Below are 22,121 nucleotides of genomic sequence, written 5' to 3' on the forward strand. Positions count from 1 at the left end.
ATACTCGCAGCAGCAATATTTTCATCAACATTAGCGTCAACATAACAGTCGAGCTTTGTTAAGCACAGAGCATTTTGAAGCTCCAGACAGACTCCTTGGCTTTTTGAAGAGTTAATTGTTTCTGCAAGTGTTACAGTGGTGTCACAAAGATTTGTTCTTAAAGAATTATGAGAATTAGTGTCTATCCTAGAAAAACATTTCTATCAAAAAGATTAAAAATTCTCTGCTATAGAAAAACTCCCAAAGACGTTAATAAAGTGGCAACTACCACATTTATCAATAGAAACTAAACTTTGAACACTGGTATATCAAGGTAGATATGAGCTTCAGCTCGTGTTTTGCTTCTTTTTATGTAATTTTTCCTGCACCAAATTGTGACAGCACCAATATCTTTTAAGTATTCTGTCTGATAAATGCAGATGTGACATGAAAATACTTTTACTTTTTGTTCTCTACCTAAGATATAGACAGTTGATAGAGTATTTTGTAGGACTTCTCACCGTCTTAGTGATTATATCAGTTTTGGAGACACTTTTAGCTTCTTTTTCTTGTTGTATATGAAATTTGCCAAAGTGGCATTTATGTGATCCATTCCATTCCCATTTATATTATTTTAATGATAGGCAGTATCAAAGAATGAATAACTTAAAGAAAGCGTATTTTCAGCTCTTTTAAATGTCCCTGATTATACATCAAAGTCTTATAGACACATTTCCTCACTTTCACATCATGCATGAGGCATGAACCTAATGCTAGTTGTAACTTTAAAGTTCAAAGCTAACAATGTGTTTGGCACTGAATGTTGTCTGTGTAGTAAATGGAATAGAGCTGAAAGAGCTTTTGAACTCGTCCCATAGATCTGTCCTCATAACTGATCATGACAAGCAGCACTCAGTAATTGGCTGCATACCTGGACTTGTATTTTCCTCCTTAATAGGATAAACTGAATGGCAACAGAAATCAGTGTGACATTGCTGTTGTTTTTGCAGTTCTTTTGCTGTTGCAACTTTGAATTTCTGCCAATGTACATTTTCTTATGTTTTGTTTTGTTTTGTTTTGTTTTTTTTATTTCCATTCTGCACCAACAGAGGTCGGCTGGGGACATTATGATCCGAAACATTCAACTGAGGCATGCCGGGAAATACACCTGTGCTGTTCAGACCAAGGTGGACAGTGTGTCCATTGCCACAGATGTGGTTGTCAGAGGTAAGGATGCCTCGAATGGAGGAAAAAAAGTATAAGAGCATGTAGATGCACTTAATTAGCTGGGATGAGAAGGGAGTAGAGATAAAGAAAGAGTTTAAGAACAAATAGATGAATAATAACATATTCACACATGGTACGAAAAAGTGAGTGAAAGAATCTAAACAGAGATATTTGTAGTTTATAATAATCTAAAAACAGAATGGCATTTTAACAAAAAAGATTTTTTCGTGCATGGTTATTTTAGATAGTTGGATTTTTGACACATTTAGAAGAAGTAAAGCTTTCTTGTAACTAGCGGGAAAAAATGCCAATTGTTTTCCAATTCAGCTTGTCATCAGAAAAAAGAACATATAGATTTTAAACAACTCAACACTCTTAAGATGTGGTGGTCATTCAGGTCTTCTTGATAAATTGCCAGTCATGTAGTAAAATGTTTGGTTTGGTCTGGTCATCATTTAGTTCTGCTCTTCAGAAAGTGTACTGTTAACCCTAATGCTCTCTCTTTAATCTAGCTCTTACATCAGCTCTAAGCATGGCTCACCCACTCTGTGTCCCTCCTTCTGCCTCTTGTCTTCATTAATCTAAGCACTATTTATCATTCTGTGCAAGTGAACTGTAACTAATAACCATTTCAGGTCCTCCAGGCCCACCTGTGGACTGCCAGGTTGTGGAGGTGAGTGAGACTTCTGCTTCTGTATCTTGGGGACCTGCGAGGGACAACCACAGCCCCATCGTCAGCTACACCATCCAGGCCAGAACGCCCTTCTCTCTTGGATGGCAAGCTGTTACCACTGGTAGGCTGTTTGCATCGAAGAGATGTTGTGTTAGGTTGTGCTGAGTAGAAAAGAAAAAAGACTGTGGGGGTGTGACTGGTATCTTTTTCAAATACCACTAATGAGATGACAGTAAATAACACATCACCAGCCTGGCTAGCTGTCAGTGACAGATCTTGCATAACTTTGATGAAAGGTTATTTGTGTGATGTGTCTCAGTTCCTGAACTGCTAAGGGGGAAGCAGCTGTCAGCCGCTGTCGTTGACTTGAGTCCCTGGGTGGATTATGAGTTCAGAGTTTTGGCAACCAACGGCATAGGAACAGGAGAGCCCAGCAAACCCTCCAAAAAAGCCCGCACCAAAGAAATGCGTATGTATCAGAAGCCTCTTGCGTCTCATCTGCAGCTAATTGTGAGAGTAATACTTTTCTGTTCGAGCCCCACCTTTAGCACTACATCCTCAAAAGGAACTTTCTCGCTTATTTTATAAAGCACTCACCCCTCTTATAGAAAAGTGTAGCAATCTATGTAGAGTTTTTATATTTAACTCCACATGAGTATACATATGTATATTCATAAAGCTATATAAGTGTATAAATACACATGCACCAGGGCTCACATGATGTTTTAAATGCACAGTAGCAACATCAATTTTTAGAGTCTCACAATAAACAGCTCACTCTCTAAAAAAGGCGCAGGGCTTTAATTTGCTGTTTTAGTACAACTGGGTACACTAGCCAGTCCTAGATGCCTGAGAACCAATGTGAAAAAGAATTTCACAGCATCATTGTTTCTGGCTCCAGAGCAATCATATTACACCAATATTTCCTTTTTAGTATCCATTCCTTGTCTAACAACGTCATGAGCGTGCAGTGGTAGATTAGTGTTCTAAGAAAGAACATTCAATATGAAGAGCTTTTTCTATTTTTGTAAAACACTTTGAACCCCTTGTTTTCAGTTAGAACTGCAGACAGCTGAGTAAGCAAATGTGTTTGATCTGTTAGTTCCCAGGGTCACTCCAGCAAGGGCGAATGGTGGTGGTGGAGGACGGTCAGAGTTGGTCATCACTTGGGAGGTAAGTGGTTTTTAATGTTTATAAAATGTACAAAAAGTGCCTGTTGACATTGTGGCTGTTTTAAACAACATTGACTTGGAGTATTTGTGTGGTTTCGGCATGATTTTGGTAAACTTTGGAAAATGTAAAGAATACCTCTCCATCTCTCTTTGGATAGTTCTATTTTATTTCTCATCAGCATAAAGCCACTGAAGCAGGCCTGATGATAAGCTCATGCATAGCTTGTATGTAGAGTAAGGTTAGTTAGGTGACCTAGTACGTGCAGAGCTAAATTTCTGTAATATTTTTAAGATCAGTCAATCTTGTCCCTCTGGCGTAATCTCTGTGAATCATTTCATACGTCCCCAGCCTGTCCCAGAGGAGCTGCAGAGTGGTCCTGGCTTTGGATATGTGGTGGCTTTCCGCCCACTCGGCACACAGGGCTGGATGCAGGCAGCTGTCACATCTCCAGATGCTTCCAGATACGTCTTCAAGAATGAGAGCATCCCTCCTTTCTCCCCATACCAAGTCAAAGTTGGCGTTTACAACAACAAGGGAGAAGGCCCTTTCAGTCCAGTGACCACTATCTACTCTGCAGAAGAAGGTGTGTAAATATTGCAAATGTGCAGTAAAGCATGTGTTAATTTAGCCCTGGGGATATATGCAATAGCTCTGCGCCAGTGATCAGAAACTGTTACTGTTTTAGTTCAGTTCCAGTCTTCCAGTTTTCACTGGAATGTTTGTTTCTGATCCTACATGAAGGAAAATCTTATGTTACAGTTTTCCTGGCTATTTCACAGGAGCAATATTTGTTTCTGTTTGTGCTCCTGGGTTATTGGGTTGTAGACACTAATCACAATCTTATTAAGTGTTACTGAATTATCACAATAAACATGTTTGAATAACATTATTTCCATCATTCTGCCGTTATCAATAAAGACACATGCAGGTTGTGGGATCTATGCCAAACCACGCAGCAAGTAAAGCTATCTTTCCAGTGAAAACTTCCTTATACAATGTCTTAGATAAATTGGATAGAGCTGGTGGATATTCAATAAGTAATGCAGTAGATGTGGGTGTAGTGAATCCATCTATTTCTGACTATCCTGTGTGTGTGTGTGTGTGTTTCAGAGCCCAGCAGAGCTCCTGGGAGGCTCAGGGCGAGGAGTATATCAGCATCTGAGGTAGCGGTCACCTGGAAGCCGCTGGCTTGGAGCAACAATCGCAGACGCATTCTAGGCTACGAGGTCAAACAGATGCCCACACAATCTGACTTGAACAGATATAATGGATGGTGCCAACAGCTAGTGGCATTATTAACTCATTTAAACTGTAGTTTATGAAAGGCTTACAGGTTCCATGTTCACATTCATATTGTGAGAGAGACGAGCGTCAAGCAAGAAATCTGATAAAAACTTTATTGAATGTAATCTTGGTGTTTTTTTGCTTTTAGCTGCGGTACTGGGGTGAGAAGGAAAATCAGGATACAGCAAGTGTGATCAGGACTGTGGGGAATAAAACTTCAGTACTCATCAGGGATCTGGAGGGAAGCAGTACTTATTACATGTCCCTACGGGCCTATAACAGTGCGGGAATAGGTCCACAGAGCAGCACAGTCAATGTCACAACTAAGAAACCACGTAAGGACCCCACTTAAAGAATGCCTAATGACAATGTCCTTTTCTATTGTTCTATAAGTATTGTTTTCCTTGCTCTCTTTTGTTGATACTTCCTGATTTTAATCTGGCTTTTGGGGCACAGTCCATTCAGTCTATATATCCCATAGGAATCATTCACCACAGATAGTCTCTATGTGGAACTCTTTTTTTTTTTTTGCTTTTATAACATGTCCAACCAAATTTTCTTTTATATAGCTGAGACCTAAAATGTGTTAAAGCCTTTATCGTTTTCAAAATATTAACAAAGCCGTTGTTTAAGATAGTCTATGCACTGCATATACTTTGCGGCGTCTGCAGCTGGCATCAGTGTTAATGTTTTGGCAAAACACAAAGAAGAAAGACCTGTTTGTTAGAACTCAAGCGTTTTATCCTTGTACTGGCTAATAAGATAAAATGTGAAATTATACATGTTTTTTCATTACTTTACCACCCACCCCCCTAACAATAACCACCAAACATAAGACTGTTCACACTCCCACACACAAATTTGTGGAGTCACTGCTTACTCCTAACAGTGAGATGATAAACTGATGATGAGAAATCTCCTTCATGCTGAGTTGGTTCTGCATTGTTTATTGACTGCACCACCTGATGTTTTTCTCCCCCTGCTCATCTTGTCCTACACTCCACTTGTTGTCTTCCAGCTCCCAGTCAAGCCCCAGTCAAAATCATGTGGAATACTTCCAACTCCAAGGTCATCCTGAGGTGGGACCAAGTGCATGCCCTGGAGAATGAATCAGAAGTCACAGGATATAAGGTAAAAAGTGGAGAGTTTACAGCTCTCCCACAGAGCCTGCGTGAGGCAATATCACTGCAAAGCTGACAAGTAAATTGTTTTATAGATTGCAACATAACAAGGGATTGTAGACTCACATTCCACGTGAGCACAATGTTAGTCAGCTTCTTTTTCTTTCTTGTTGTTTTGGCCAGTTTTAGCTCGATGCATAGTTATGAGCACTCTGATTGTACTGATAAACATCTCAGTGTTGTTAATGCAAGAGGCGCTGTTTCATTTGGTAAGATAGTGTGATGTTTAGCTGCAGAACCAAGCACATTTTGTGCACTGGCTTATGGAAAGTATCTCCTTGAAATGTTCGCTGAACTTTTCTAGACCACGTTGTAGTCATTTTAGTGTGTGGTGATATTGGGTGGATCGCGTAGCATTTACAGTCTGGGAACATTTTGGGGAATTGTCTGCGTTCATTTAACATTTGCAGGACCTTTAGCAAAATTACAAGAACCCCTACGGGTTTAACCTAGAATACTCTTTTGTGGTCTTACGTAGCTCATTGCATCACCTTCCTAGAAAGTTATGCAGAACTTTAAGTCACGTTTCAGGAACCTTTTGGAGACCTTAAGAATCCCTTAAATACCAACAAAGAATGTCAAATTTCTGACTCAAATGCAGAGAAACACATTGGACTTAGAGTGGCACTCCAGGGGGAAGGTCTTCAGTGACAGTGCAAAAGGTCATCCACAAAGATCAATCCAACACAGGAGACCTATTCCGTCAGGGAGGAATTAAAAACCAAGAAATAAGGCAGATCTGTGAATCACAAGGAAACTCTTGGAAGCGGCATATGAACACAGAAGGAGAACAATGACAATCTGGCAAAGGGTTTAGGAGAACTGAGTCGAGGTTTGAAAGCGCAGACACCATGGAGTGGCAGGAAGAAGCGGGGCTGGCAAGAGGCCGTAAGCAGGGAACGATGAGCTGGAGAAATGTGGGCTGGAGCTGGAATGACAAGACGGATAAGTGTTTTATGATAAAACAAGAAACTGGAAAACATGCATATACATTTTCATCATAAAATATTCATGTCCATTGTAAATAATTCCCTGCACTTCAGTTCTTATAAATTATTCTACTGATCATTATGACAAATGTTGCTGTTGCAGACATATTACAGGCTATTAGATATGTGGCTTCTATGCAAGGGTGTAACCATGGTTTAGACATTGGGGGGGTCCAAGAAAAACAAAATTGTTAAGTGCATTATCTACAATTCTTTATTTATATATGAAAAATTGGACATTTAGAACAGGGTTTAGAGGACTACATTGACCATGTAAGTTCACATCTAAAGGAATAGTGTAATTTCTCCGAGACAGTGACTGCCCCCCCACTTTGTTTTGGTTAGTTGCTTACTGTTTACTGACCTTAAACACACCTACCAATTACAATTATGCTCTTCCAGTAGTACTGTAGCAAATAGGACAGCTTCCAATGGAAAACGACCAAATACCCAAAGCATGTTTATGTAAATATTTTAATAAGGACAACTAATGATGTAACAAATTACAGACTTTTCCTTTAACAAAAAATGTGCTGAGGACTTTTAAGTCCAGGTTCATTTCTATTGTGTCAATGTCGCAAAATGTGCATTAACAATGAAAAGTCTAATAATCTGTTATTTTTGTTTTAAGTTTTTTTATTTTGAAAGGGGGCGGAAGTTTATTTTGTTGATTTTGTGTTGGATTTCCTGTTCTGGTACGATCTGTTGAGCAGTGGCTCCGTCAAAAGTAGAAGTCCAACGTAAAGATAACGAGAGCCGCTGCTGAGACGGCGGCGCGCCCGTTGGGTCACTCTCATTAGCGATCAACAACGGCGACCGCGGCGCAGCCGTTACGTCCCCACGGTAACACACGGAAATAAGTTGTAAATAAATAAGACATAACAAGAGACCGATCCCTTGACAGGGTTCATAAAAGGAGAACATGCATTTTACATATTTTCTTCTCAATATTGGGGGGGACACGACCCCCCCAAAGAATGCGTGGTTACGCCATAGCTTCTATGACAATGTCAGTAATATGATGGTAGACTTTGGAAGAGCTCAGCTCAGGAGGAAGAACAGTCGCCAACCAATCAGAAGGTTGGTGGTTCGACTCTGGCTTCCCCGGGCCACATTTCAAAGCCTGGGCAAGACCCTGAACCCCACGTTGCCGTCCATTGGTGTTTGAATGTGTGTGCATAGACTAAGACATGCTGTATGAGTGGGTGAATGTGGCATGTAGTGTTAGAAGCGCTTTGAGTGGTCAGCTAGACTAGAAAAGCACTAAACAAGTACAGTATTTACCATTACTGCATCTCGGATTGCAAAAAGAAACATAATTTCCTTAGTTTTACAATCAAATATGTTCTTCTACTTATCAAGTATACTGTGAAGATTAGAAATGACTTAGTACACTTAATTAGCGTGTCTGATAGACATACTGACATTTACTATAATCAGACCATGTGCATGTCTGCAAAGCAGGCAACTTACTCTCAAAAATGTCAATCTTATTGATTAACCAAAGTAGTTTTTTTTATACTTGCACTAATTAATATTTCACTCAGACTCTTCTCAGTCTCAACACTAATTAAAAGTTTTTCTTAGATATCTTTCACTTGTGCAAGTGTCAGTCTTATTGCTCCTCTACATGCCATTTATACTATTCACTTAAATCCTCCAGTATTGTTTTGCAGTTTAACTGTGATGATGTTATCATGTGTCAGTTCTCTCATTGTTAGGTTAAAAGGTTAATTGGCTGAACTAAAATATTTCATATCATTATAGAATGTTGGAATGTTACCAACTGACTCAGGGAGAAAGTCACTTGCAGGTACTGGAGGTCTCGCCCACAAACATTTAGTGTTTATCAAAGCAATGTTTACTCTTAAAAACTCCATCATAGAATGAGAATGACACCTTTTTTTTTCCAACATCTAACTTGTCTTGTATGAAATTAATAATAGTCCAAGATTAAACATGTCTTTGTGACTAACAGGGAACCATATCGTAACATTTCCTTTAACATCTCAGGTATCCTCTTGGAATTCTATAAAGTTGCAATGTGCATTAAACATCTGTGTGATTTTAAACTGTAGCATTGTCATACCATAACCAACAAGACGAGCCCTTTCAGGCAGAATGCAGCAGTGGTCTTGCTGCGCTCTGAAACCTTTTACTTTCAGTGGCTTGTCGCACACAGTCACAGTTTGTCATTGCGTCTACCGAAGCTCCTTTGGAGTGCAGTGCATAGCTGGGTGACAGGATCCGTCCATCCAGGGATTGAAATTATACTGTGTGTTTGAATTCTCTGAGCTATGTATTGAAACCTGGGGAAGAAAGCCCCAGATGGGCTTCCATTAAACCTGAAATTTCTGATGTATTTTACAAGAGATGTACAAAGAAATCTAATTTCACTGGCAACATATATACTGCATATGGGCAGGAAGTTTCATGCCTGCCAAAATCAATACAACACCCTCAAAGCTTTGAGAACTCTACCTGAAAACAGTTCAGGTCACGTTCTGTGTGAAACATCAACAGATATTTCGGGAAGGATAAAGAAATGTATTAAATTTAGATTATTTTCTGAATAATTTAGAAAAAGACCTGTCCCTTTTAGAATTCTACTCAGATGATGTAGTGTTAATGTATCTCTGTCTATTACAAGCAAATTTCAACCAATCAGATCAAGGATCAGGATTGTTGGCTGTTGTCACATCTGAAATCCACCCATAGCTTCAAGTATAAAGTGCCGATCGCTCCAAAATGGGGAGTTTTGACTAGAAACAAACATTTCTAGCCTGGCAAGATGGATCTTTTTGTGATTTTGATCTCACAAATCTCACAAGAATCCAGCTGCCTCAAGAGGTAAACAAATGTTCTCATTTTCTTGAAATAGCAATTCCTTTATAACTCTAACCCACATCTCATCCCTTATTTAGCCTTGTAGTTTCAGCCAAAGAAACCCATCAAAGAAACTTCGCTGACTGTTGTTCTCGGTGGTGTTTTTGTAGAAAATAGAATATTTTCTCAAATTTTCCATTAGCACAGCAGATATTTTAGAGATTTGGTCAAACCCATCACAACTAATCTTTATTTATTTTTCATGAAAATAAATTAATCCTGTCATGTCTGAAGATGTGTTAGATGTAACTCTACACTTTTGCCTTATTTGATGTGTGTGAATATGCAAATCCGGCCCACCTTTATGTCTACATCTTGCCGGGCTTCAGCTGCTTGTCCTTAGGCCAGAAACTCTTGACTTTTCGACTTGACAATGTCGCTATGTTAACAGACAGCTAATATTATGTTGCTAATGATAGATAAACTTTGTTCCCAATCCCTATTTCTGACATTTTTGCTCCTTTGGTTCCTTTGTTTGTTTACATATGAAACGCTGGATGTCCGACGTGTTTATGAGACCGTCCTATGCTACAGCTCCAAGGCAGAAATGATCAGCCACGTTGATGTCTTATTTCTCTTATGATATGTTTTATAGGATATAAAAGAAACCAAATAAGAAATGTGATTTTAGTATAAGGGGTGTCGTGATTTATTCAGGGAATGCATTTTAGTGTTTTATTGTTTTTGAAAAGCCGTTTAACCTGTAACCTACCTGATATAAGATATAAGAAAAAAAAAAGGGACATCAGTTTTCTGCTTATCAAACTGAAAATCTCAACATCTGGATATATAGGCGTTGCACATTAAAGACACAGTTTAGTGAGTTTGCAAATGCATCCATAGCCCAAGCTCCTGCAGAAAAGTGAGGGCTGATGGAGCTCTATGAGCTTTGCCTCTGCTGCACCAGCTCCACTGGTGATTCATCACAGTCATGTGCAGATATCTACACCATAAGTTTCACCCTTGTTAGTATCTGAGACAGCTCATTCCATCTTGTGAAGTTTGAGTTCAGGCTTGAATTTTCTTGTCTTTGCATAAGGCAAGAAAACCACTCATATTATGCGTTGTGTTGGAAGTGACTTTGTGCCATAACACAATCTTTCACGCTGTGTTCCCTGCAGGTGATGTACAGCCAGGACAAACACAGTCGCCCCAGTGTGGTGGAGACCAAGAACACCTCTTTGGAGTTGTCGCTGCCGGTCAACCAAGACTATGTGATCCAGATCAAACCCTTCAGTGAGGGAGGGGAAGGCATCAGCAGTCGTCAGATAACCATCCCCAAGATTGAAGGTGAGGCAGTCATGACACATGAAATATAAGATCAATGTTTATCTCTACTTGTGAGAATTTATGTTTACTCAAATGAGCTGTAACTACAGATAACTCCACACTGTTTTGCATTGAAAAGCTAATTTGTGCTAATTTCATATTAAACTGCCTTGTCTGCACTTTTTCAAGTTGTTAAGTTTCCCAGAGTCTGCAAATAAACACTTGCATTTTGCATTTGCACTTTATTGCATTTAAATAAACCACACGTCTAGAAATGCACTCAAAGACTCTAAATACACCACATCCTAATCTAGCATTCCTCTATGACTCATTTTCCCTATCAAATGGTGCTTATTGGTTAGTTTTCAGAAAGGACATTTTGCTCGTACAGTGGCTGTTAATGCAACCTCTTATCCATGAATTGGGGAGGATGTATATAATCAAACAACAAAATGGTCTCTGACGTGCACAGAAAATTGCCAGAAGCCAGTTATTTGAGAGTGGATGTTCCCTTTTATCAAAATATGTCTTTTTCTGCGCCTGCCTCACTTGTCCGGCACTTTAACAGCATCAATAACTGAGTCGTACTACTGCCATCTATTGATGCAGATATGTATTCACACCACGTGCCTCTTATTTCTGTTGATTGTATTTTTTTATTTGTTTTATTTTAAGTACTCTGGTTATTTATTTTAGAGTCTCATGTCCATGTACATTCAAACTAAATGAAACGGGTCATTTTTCATATATTTCTGGACCACACCATACATAAGGAAAACCAGTACAGAAACCTGTTGAATTCCGATTTGATTATGTTTTTCAGGCTCCACAGCTACGGGAGCAGCCTCGTACTCCACGGCAATGGCTTTGGTAAACCTTTCAGCCTTAATCCTCACAGCCCGAGTGATACTATGACAAACATCCAGACATTACAGCTGCTTATTCAGTGGAAAAACAGCAGGTCAAAGACAACACAAGGCCGACGGCCACATTTCCACCTGCTCCCTTCCCGACCCAACTGTCTCTTTCCTCTTCTCTCTACAAAGAGCTTTTTGTGAGGAAACTCTTTTCCTCCACCTCTCTTAAGTGGTTACTGAAAGGAAATGGCTCTTTCAGAAGTTGCTTTTATGGAACTGAAAGGACACTGTGACTCGACTGACTGCAGTCTCTTTGAAAATATTTTTTCTTTCTTTATTTTCTTGCCTCCTTTCTAACCAGTGGATAATCTCATATGGTTTTCACCTTGGAGGATACACTAGGACGTGTATGTGTTTTCTCAGTGGGACTGTATGAGTACTGTTCAAAGGCTATGGAATATGTTCTGTATGTATTTCTGGACCTTTCTTAGATGATTGGATTTTATTATTAGTGGGAGTTGAGGAGATCTAAAAGAACTAGATGCTTATGTGAAGAAGTTGCATTTAAGCTTGCTTTAAAAACAGGAAGAGCTGCTCTTTTTGGATTGTTTTTAGGAAACAGCACTGTCTGAGGAGGAAGACCAGTGCTTTCTTATTCCTACCAAAAAAAGAAAAAAAAGAAGAAGAAAAAAAAAAAGAAACAAATAGGAGAAAAAAAAACCTTTGTGTTAATCCTCATTGCTTTGTGACAAACCAGAATTTGGGACCTTTCTAACTTTGCCTGGATTTCATTCCTATTTTAGACATTACATGTTGCCATGAAACTGACTAGAACCAAGGTACGGCGTCAACAAAGGTTCAGCTCCACTCCACTTAGCATATGAAACGGAAGCCTGTACAATCCCGGATGCCTTCCATTGTAAACAGCTCACCTGTGTTGATGATCAAAGTCTTATCGTCCTCCCTCATCCATGGCAAGTGTGTGACAAAGGCACGTATGTATAAAATCCTCAGGTCCCAGATGAGCCTTAAGTCTTATAGTTCGAATCCATATTTTTATTACTCGAGAGAGGTTTTATTTATTATCCTTTCCCTTTTCTGTTTATCCATATTGTATTTTGGCTCTCGTCATTTTTAACTTTTGCTAATTTCTCGATCATGTCTTTGGGTGTTTTGGGCTCAGAATGAACAGGCTTTTTCTCTCATGTCCTTCCTGATGAGCCTTGTAATACAGTAAGTGACAGTGATTTCTGACTTCTCTAACATAGCTCATTACACAGTAAGGACAGTATTTCACTGTCAGTCGCTGTTTGGCATGAGATTCGTCAGTGTGTGTACTTCGCTGAGGGTGTCTGAACCTGCTTTTAATAAAGATAATGCCACTTTCCTCATTTGTCTTCATTTTACAAGTGCCCCAAAGTATGTGTAACTTAAAATCCAAGTGCCATGTTTCATCAGACCATGCAAGTTCAGGTTAAGCTTTTAAACATGTTTGTAAAAATTTCACTTTTCTAACTCTGAGTCCTCTGAAATTTCAGTTTGACATAAAAAGCCTTGATTCACTTAAGGCTAGTTTTCAGCCCTGGGCTGCATGGTGGTGTGGTCGATAGCACTGTCACCTCACAGCAAAAGCTACGAGTTTGGCCCTTCTGTGTGGAGTTTGTTCTTCCCATGCTTGTGGGGTTCTCTCCGGGTACTCCAGTTTCCTTCCACTGACAAAAAACCTGACTGTTGGATTCATTAGTGATTCTAAATTGAGCTTAGGAGTGAGTGTTTTTACCTAGAATAAGCTGAGAAAATTGATATATTTAAAATTTTTAGTACTCACCTCGTAAATCAATAGTTTTATGTAACTTGATATTAAGCTCAGACATAAAAAGTACGGTAAGCAGCTGGAATTTTGCTGTAAAGATAAACAGCCTGAAAATCAGTTTCTTTCAGTTTGTATTACTTAATCAACTTATTAACTACATACACAGTCAGAAGAACTTATATCAAACCTGCGAGAGAACCCGAATTGTCTGATTTTATATAGGGTATTGAGAAAAAGCTTGCCTTGTTGTTGATTAGCACTTGGTCTGAGTCAATGGGAGCTGCAGCCCTAACCTTAACCATGATGTGTGTCCAACACAGACAGGGGAATGCTTTTTTTTTTTCTTTTTTTTTTTTTATAAATGTATGATGATGGCATGAAACGCTCATGTCAAGCCAAGCTGCGGTTTTCTGTTCTATTTAAAATCATGACTTGATTTGGCAAAGCCAGAATATTCATTTTAATCTCCTTAAACCCTTCTGTTAATTTAGTTTAATGCTTTTTGTCATAGTCTGTGACCACGCTCCTGTTTGAAATCACATCTGTAATAGAGACGAACAGTGATGTTTGCTCGGTGATTTTACAAATAACTGCTCAAATCGGTCAGTACCTGGAATGTGAAAACAGCACGTTCATTACTTTCTTGGACGAGAGCATTAATGCAGAATGTTCCTTAAACAATATGCTTTAAATTTGTATTAGCTGTGCTGAATTGAATAAATGTGTTGTTAGGGACAGAAAGTAGACACGGCACATCACTAACAACACACAGAAGAGTAATGTCACATTGAAACATTTCACCTTAAGTTCAAGTATTAATGCACAACTTGTCATTTTTAATCCATTTGAGTATTTATTATTCCTTTCTCTTAGCTAAAATGCTTAACATTTAACCATTGCATAAACAGTAGTTTTTCAAAACTAAGTGGCTGTGGAATGATTAAAACTTAAACAGGCACCATTTATGAAACTAATTCATGTATCCCACAGTGTAACATTTTCCAAGCAGTGCAAATTGTCATCCACAAGAAACCTAAAATCTACTTTTCTTCATTAATAAAAGCTTCAGGAGCTATGCTTAATCAATGTCTTTCAGGACAGCTATACACAAACATACATACATACAATTCATTAGGAACAAGCATGTTACATAGCCCAAGCAGAGGGATTCCCTTCTTGATCATTTTCTCTTGTCTTTATTGATTTTTGAAGAAATGCAAGTACAATGTACAGCAAAGACACAGCACCAAGCAATGGAGAGCAGCAGAGCAGAAGAGATGAAGCGGAGGCGGAGATGTTTAAGGGTCAACCACAGGTCGTCCAATCGGACTTTGACATAGTATCTAGTATCAGTCTGGTTACTATTTGGCAAATTTCCATGAGCCTTTTCTTGATGTACGATCGGAGGTTTGTCCTTACAGGTTGATCCAAGAAGCATTTGCATTATTTTGCTCCTTAATGAAGGATGGTGAGAAGAATTTCAGCTGGGTTTGCTTGATGCTGATGCAAAGCTCGCTTCTTTTAGGTAAGTGGTGCCCTCTAGAGTGCATCAAGCCCAGAACCGTTAACTACTTCACATTTTTACAATCCAACAAACGGCACCAAATAAACAGTACAAGGAATGCGTGATTGTATTTTTTTTCCTTTAGTCTTCCAGTTTGACACCCACATCCATGAATAACCATCACTTTAAAGGATTTTGAACCAAAATCTGAAGCACAACAGGAGTTACATTACACATTTGAACAATAACTGTAAGGTTTATTTAGTGTCTGGAAGCCAAACTTATACCTCAGTATTACCTTCATAAACCTGACATGACTGTTTGCAACGTTGTTCTTTATTTTTCAATCAAATGAATTAATCAATGCTGCATGAATTAATTTAAATATAAAATATGACTTTTGCAATTGTAAGTGCTACTTTTTTTAAAAGGTTACAAAGAATCCTCGTCATGTCAAGTTTATGTATTTGACTCTCTGGCACTTTTGTAATCAAAAGTAGTTCATATAAAGTTATTACATACAAAACCAGCGTTTGTACAATTTGAATTCTAATTGGCCTTAATTGGCACGTTTTATGTGGAATCCCTCTAACATTGATGTACTAAATCCCACATAGCTAAAAGTTCCTACTCTTTTTTTTTCATTTATAACAATGTATTTTACATGAAAGAGTGCAGGAAAGGCTCTCATATGTAATACTATTTCAGCATGATAGCTTGAAAAATGACAAATTAGTTGTAAATGAACAACAATGAAAAAAACAGAAAATCAGTAAACACAGCAGAATATTTAATGTTCCTTCAGGTACAGATAAAATTAAAAAAGCTAACTGATATGTTCAGATATATAGTACAGCACCAGTGGCCCAAAGTGAGATGCAAGTGTTAAAGGTTAAAACAAAAGTAAATAAGTACCGTAGTCTTGGGATGAATGATACTGATCATATATTGTACATAAAATTTGCAATAGTTTTCAAATTAATATTCTTTTTTTGTTTATCCTCTCAGGAAGCTTAATTGCCTTTCATCAGTCAGACTTTACAGCTTTGTGTTTTGTCAATGGTGTCTCTGTCATGATTCTGGACGTAGTCAGCCTTCTTCTAGGTCAACATCCATTTAACTCTATGACACTCAGATAATGCAAGAAATTATCATGCAAGTGTTGTTTCAAATACTACATTTACTGATACAATTGGGGTGTAAGCCTACTCTATGTATTTAATGCACAAAATAGCAAAGTGGCATTACATCCAGCTGACTTCTGAAAGCATATCTAAAGACTGGGAGAGGAGAGAAACTGGGCTCATTCTGAAACATCAGCATGCTCAGAAACTACATGGCCACTGCTTTTGAATGAATACAACAGGCACACTGTGTATTAACAGCTCCTAATATCACCTACAGTATATGCATACCCTTGCATACTTGCCACCCACACATCAATGTGAAACACTGAACAGAGGAAATATTAAGATGAGGGAAGAATAATGATCACACTGGCTGAAAAAACAATGCTCTATCCTCTCTAATCAGTACACCTTTATCATTCAGCGTGATGGAGTAGAACCAAGCTCAATTGAATGGCTATGCAGGAGGGAAACTTAAACACAGGATTTCTTTTGCTCTCACTAAACCGTCCATCATTGGATGCTTTAATAGTAATGGAGCTACACTTTTTTTTGTCATCAACAATGGAAACACACACAGCAAGTTTCTCCAGCCACTTTTGTTCAGTACACACATCAAAAACTAACAAGACACTCATATTCCTAATTTCCCAGACGATGCCTTCTGCATGGGATGGGTGACATCATGACATATAACCTTGGAATATTCCACAGCAAATGAGCATACAGATTATCAAAAGAAATCCTATCTACAGGCATCCCCTTGCACCATTGAGGAATACTTGAGCAAGTGGTTTTAATATAGAGGCCCTGAGAGGACTGCAGGGAATTTAGTTGGATTTTGTATTTGATTTAGTTATAGGTGTTTGGATGTATGGTGGCATGTTATCAACCAGTTGAAAAACATGAATGTCGTTTGCTTTTTTTTTTCCAGCTTCACTGTGAAACCACTCCACTGAGCACGTCTGTTTTCAAAAGGGAAATATCTGAATGAAATGTTAGAATGTGAAAAGAGTCCTGTTTCAGCACAAACTTGCACAAGAGGCTCCCTCAGAGCGTCGCTGGCAGTCATCTTATCAGTAGGGAAGGTGGGCGGCAATTTCAGGTCAAGTAGTGACACTTCTGTTCCAAAGGGGGGCACTCTCGTCTCAGCAAAAAGAGACTGCACAGACGAAAGAGGAGTTAGTCAGCCAGAATCAGTGAAGCTCAAAGGCTGATAGAGCCTAAGTGAAGGAGAGGTAACAGGGAGCTAAGATGCCAGCTGTACCTATGATGCCCCGTATCGATCCTCAGTGGATGATTCTGTTTCCCTGACAACAACGGCCTTTGTCACCTGCATGTCTGGATGCTGCTGCTTGGCTTCCTGTATTGCAATAGCGAGAGCCTGCAAGGACAGAGTCAGCGTTATCTTGTATTAAATGAATCACAAGAACAACTGGTTAAACCTTTATAGCTTCACATATCTTTTTCAGCTCCTGTCTAAATGCTCATAAAGGTTTCTGTGCAATATTCTGATATTAATTAAAAGAAAAATAGAGCTGAAGTGATAAGATGTTTTGCTGATTACTGAAAAAAAATATCAGCAACCTGACAAAACCTAACTTCCCTGAAAGCTCGACCTAAACACGAGTCATTAGTCTGCCTTTGCTTATGTGGTTTTCCTACTCTGTTGACTGGTTTTGACTTGATTGTTTCACTCATAGCTAATTTGTCCATGTCTCACCTGTTCCTGGTCTACGTCATCATCTCCTGTGATTATGATTCTCTTCTCGATCCTCGTCTCTGAGTATCCTCCTTTCACCGTCTGCAACACAGAGTTAAGTAGAACTTACATTTAGAAGATGTGAACCGTACGGCCCTGGGTCACAAAGACTTTATCACATTTTCTTTGTAAGTTATATTTAAGCCTCTCTACCTTTGTGACTTGAGTGGTTGCTGAGGTAACATTTTCAGTGACGAGGATAGGTGACCCTGATGTCTCCCTCCCAAGACTGCCTTTGTGAACCTGATAAAGCAGAACAGCTGGAAGCATTAGGCAAAGAAACACATGCACATATCATTATAGAGTATAATACAAACAGTGCTAATTTTAGGACATTCAGTCGAGGAACATTTTTATGAGTTCATGTCTGGTCTTTGTAAGTAGGTTTAAGCTCTGGAGAGCTGGATGGAGACGGCTGCAGGTTGAGTTAAATTTGGAGAGATCCACCTGAATGTACTCACAGGGGATACACTCTGTCTCGTAGAGTAAGAAACTTCACTTAGGCCAGTGATACCATGATCCTAAAAGAGAAAGGGTGAGGATGTTACTGGTTTTATTCAGAACAGCAAGCATATAGCTTCATAACTGGACAGCAGTATCGGGATTTGAGTACGAAACTAACCTGATCTGTGAACTCCACAATAGTGGTGGTGACCTCTGACCCGTTGGGCTGAGTCTCTGTTCTGATGTCAGTTTTTCTCACTGCTGGAGTGGGCATGACATCGCTGGCTTCTCTGCTCAGAGGTGCAGCAGAGATACGACTGGTCTCTTTGTGTGACTGATCTCTGTCCACTGATGATGACACTGGCACTGACCTCTTTGGTTTTTTGGGGACAACGGGCTAAAGAGGAAAAAAAAAAAGGCTTTTGATGATTTTATTTTATTTTTCTTAAATTGCCTGAAAGAATCAATCAATCTTTTGAACTAGTCTTCAGTTCAGTATTTAAGGCTGATATTTAATCTTTTAAAATATATATTCAAAATGAAAACTGCACGCACTGTTTTCTACCTGCTTCTTTCCTAAATTATTTACAAAAAAATACTGAAAAAAATAAAACACAATGCCCTTTGGATTATAATTTTTCAAAATTAAGGCAAACCAGAGCTTGTACACAAAACTAGAATGAAGTCATCAACAGATCTTCTTGGCAGCCTGTTATCACTTTTTGGCACTAAAAAGAGGTGCAAAGTTTTAATGGGGGGGGGGGGGGGGGGGGACTCAGGAGATGCAGTTATTTATTTGCCTCACATGCTTCTACAGGAGTTTAACGTATTATAACGAATTAACCCTAATCTGTCAATCAGTGCAGTGAATTATGACAGTCACTGATTAAGTGACTGACAGGAAGTAAGAGAGGCGTCCTGTTCGTGTTTTCCCTTGTGCGTGTGTGAAGAAAAACGATGAGCCTGTATGTGAGCTGATGTTAGAGGTACTAGTGGCTAATCACAAAAGTTTGTTGTTTTCGGCATTGGCTACAGCCCACAGTAGCCTGTGCAATACTGCTAATAAATTACCAGCAACAATCAATCGTGCTTCACTGTTCCTTAAGAAGGCAAACACTATAATACACAAAAGCATATATATATATATATATATATATATATATATATATATATATAAATATATATATATATATATAAAACACTTGAATAATTGGGATTGAATTGAACTGGAGATTTGATGCGATTTTCACAGCTAGAGTTGGAATTCTATAAATACAATTATACTAAAATGGACTATATGAAAGTGAATTGAACTTGAATTGGACTTAACTGAATTCGAATTGATCTTGTTTGTTTTATTCTGGAGAGGGGCCCAAGATAATTTACTTGTGAATTGCCACAATATGAATAAACCGAGGTTAAACTGAGTTGATTTCTTGCTACTTTTTGTGGAACATTCAGACAACATTCAGAAAACTCAAATTTGAGTTTCCCCAAAACTGCAGTTTTCCCAGTGGCCTAAAAAAAGAAAAAATCAACTGGAGCAAGCAAAATCCTCTAAATACTTTCTGTTGATGTGAAAACTTTGTTCTACCTGCCCATCGGGCCGCTTCACCTCTGGCCGGATTTCTTCAGGCTGTACAGGTTTGACTGGAGGACTGCTGCTGGCTCCTCTGGACAGAGGAGCGGACACTGAGGGAGGAGGCGGTTCAGAAGGGCCCTGCTGCTGAAGGAAGTCGATGCCCAGGCACAGTCCCCGATCAGGCGACAGATCCCTCTCTCCTAGCTCTGTCATACCTCTGGAGAACTCCTCCATGCCTGTGTGCAGGTCTGTGAGGACAGTGAAATCTACTTCGGCCTCCAGGCTGGATGTAGAACTAACTGTGATGCTGGAACATTTTCGCTCAATGCCCAGGTGGGTTTCCTTTAGGTACAGGGTCTCATGATCCTGATCATCCTCGGATACAGAGCCCAGACGTCTTTCCCACGGTTCCCTCTACAGAGAAGAAGACTGATCATTTATACAGACTGTATGTATTTACATAAAAAAAAAAAAAATTTTGAACAATACATAAATGATATATACAAAAACACATCCGTTAGTATCAAAAGTATGTGAACAGCTCGGATAAGCAATGTGAAATTAAAGTTAGTCTGCTGTTTTCAGTCAGTTAGATGACAAGCATGTGTAAGTGGACAAACTGTCTTTCATGATGAATTGGGATCTATCAAAGTCTGACCTACAGAAAACATTTGAGGTTTGTCATGGTACAAACAATCCATAATCAGAAACCAACCACTGTTATCGTCCCGAAGAGTGTTTAGCCAACAGAGATCACTCCAAAAACTAATTTTGTAATAGTCACAAAGGCCCCCAAGGTGACTTCTAAACAATGACAGGCCTCTCTCTTGTTGGCCGATGTTAATTTTCATGACTTTGATGATCAGCAGAACACTGAACAACAGTGGTTTGTATAACAACGCTGTAAGGACCAAGCTGCTGCTCCCCAAAAAGAACATTGCCGCCAGTCAATCACATGAATAAGTCAGTGGCTGTTAAAAAAGCAAAGCTGAGACTGAAAGAATGATTTCTTTTTCTTTTATCTAAATATGAGACATGATGTTTGCAGAAAGAAGACGATTTCCTTCTGGCACAAGAACTTTATCCCATCTGTGATACATAGCATTTGTATCATAATTGGGTCAGCTTTTTTGCGGCTAGTAACAGTGCAGCTTGCCAATATTATTATTATCAGTTATATCAATTCACACATGTATCTAAACTGTACTTTTACTACTTGTACTGTCTGTTACACATGCTTTTACTCTTGTGTTTTCTGGGGTTTGCATTGCTACATAATTATTGGACAATTGGATATATACTGCTTAGATGTTTTGCTGAATGAGAATTCTGAATTTCACTTTAAACTATTATTTTCTTGTGCTGCTTGTTATTCTCACATCTTAATGTCTTTCCTAAGAAAGAAATGTGCTTCTTCAATAAAATTTCCCTTGCCACTAAAAAATGAAAAGGTCATGCAATAAGCCAGCAGACCTAAAAGAACAAGTTGTTCTACCAAAGCATAGTAAAAAAAATAACAGAGATTGTGTTTTGGAATGGATGAGACAAAGTCCTTAATCCAGTTAAAATTGTTTTAAAATGACCAGCGGATTTCATGTGAGAAAACCCACTGACAACCAAGAGTTAAAGTGATTCTGTACAGAGAGGTTGGCTAAGCTTCCAAGCTGATTTGCAGGATTCAACAGCAGTCATGACAAACGTTAAGTTTAACTTATTGCTGCTAAAGATAGCAACACCAGATAGTGAAAGCTAAGGCTCACTTCCTCCCAGATATAGAAGGTCTGGTTGTTTTACCAATAATCAGGTTCCTTTTTTCTGCCTTGTGTATTTAACTGGTATCTATTTTATTTACATGTAAGACTTGATTGAAAATTTGTTGATGATTTTGGTCATTTTGGTTAGTGCTAAAATTTCAGACCCTGAATGCAATCTTTCAATTCGTATCTGAAATTCAGTTGTAGATTGCTTTTGGAGTTTAAGATACTTAGTCTTGAACTTTAGTTGCTTTTCCTTGTCTGACTAGAATAAGAATTTCCAGAGAGTATTCAACGAAATGGCAGTTATGAGTTTATTTCTAATCTCCACTGAAATTAAGTTTTCTGAGCATTCTAAAAATCAATAATATAATCTAAATATTCCTACGAGTTCAAAATAATACCTTGTCTACTCATGTCTGTAGCTGAAACTAAATAAATAAGACAGGAGCTGAGCAATGACTCACTGAAGCTTCGCTGAAAGGCTCCTCATGGATCGCAGGTGTGGGAGGTGTCTCCTATAGAAAAGCAAAGCAAACAACAGGAAAAAATTCAAGTACAACCGATCAAAGATGTGTATATGCAGAAAAAACGAAAGTATGGAACGCTGAAGCTTT

General features: G+C 38.7%; 2 protein-coding genes across 6 annotated transcripts in view; one reads left to right on the forward strand and one right to left on the reverse strand.

Moving 5' to 3' along the window:
- cntn3a.1 (contactin 3a, tandem duplicate 1) overlaps positions 1-12,904 on the forward strand; it is an 83,757-nt gene extending 70,853 nt beyond the window's left edge. The window contains exons 14-23 of the mRNA XM_072367491.1: positions 1,089-1,206; positions 1,842-2,000; positions 2,199-2,348; positions 2,982-3,052; positions 3,401-3,635; positions 4,163-4,278; positions 4,485-4,671; positions 5,355-5,467; positions 10,514-10,682; positions 11,485-12,904. Coding sequence (XP_072223592.1) covers positions 1,089-1,206; positions 1,842-2,000; positions 2,199-2,348; positions 2,982-3,052; positions 3,401-3,635; positions 4,163-4,278; positions 4,485-4,671; positions 5,355-5,467; positions 10,514-10,682; positions 11,485-11,576 — 1,410 coding nt within the window. The 3' untranslated portion in view covers positions 11,577-12,904. The remainder of the gene's footprint in view (positions 1-1,088; positions 1,207-1,841; positions 2,001-2,198; positions 2,349-2,981; positions 3,053-3,400; positions 3,636-4,162; positions 4,279-4,484; positions 4,672-5,354; positions 5,468-10,513; positions 10,683-11,484) is intronic.
- A 1,272-nt stretch (positions 12,905-14,176) lies between these two features.
- The window catches only part of LOC140271997 (band 4.1-like protein 1), a 40,997-nt gene continuing 33,052 nt past the window's right edge, over positions 14,177-22,121 (reverse strand). For all 5 annotated transcript variants that reach the window (XM_072367298.1, XM_072367297.1, XM_072367295.1 and 2 more), the window contains 8 exons: positions 21,972-22,022; positions 19,763-20,164; positions 18,347-18,565; positions 18,186-18,245; positions 17,878-17,967; positions 17,686-17,766; positions 17,230-17,346; positions 14,177-17,124 (listed from right to left, as the gene is read on the reverse strand). In XM_072367298.1, the coding sequence (XP_072223399.1) occupies positions 17,230-17,346; positions 17,686-17,766; positions 17,878-17,967; positions 18,186-18,245; positions 18,347-18,565; positions 19,763-20,164; positions 21,972-22,022 (1,020 nt within the window). In that variant the 3' untranslated portion in view covers positions 14,177-17,124. The remainder of the gene's footprint in view (positions 17,125-17,229; positions 17,347-17,685; positions 17,767-17,877; positions 17,968-18,185; positions 18,246-18,346; positions 18,566-19,762; positions 20,165-21,971; positions 22,023-22,121) is intronic.

The sequence above is a fragment of the Leuresthes tenuis genome, unplaced genomic scaffold (assembly GCF_036924035.1).
Source record: "Leuresthes tenuis unplaced genomic scaffold, fLeuTen1.0.hap1 SCAF_16, whole genome shotgun sequence".
Classification (NCBI taxonomy): domain Eukaryota; kingdom Metazoa; phylum Chordata; class Actinopteri; order Atheriniformes; family Atherinopsidae; genus Leuresthes; species Leuresthes tenuis.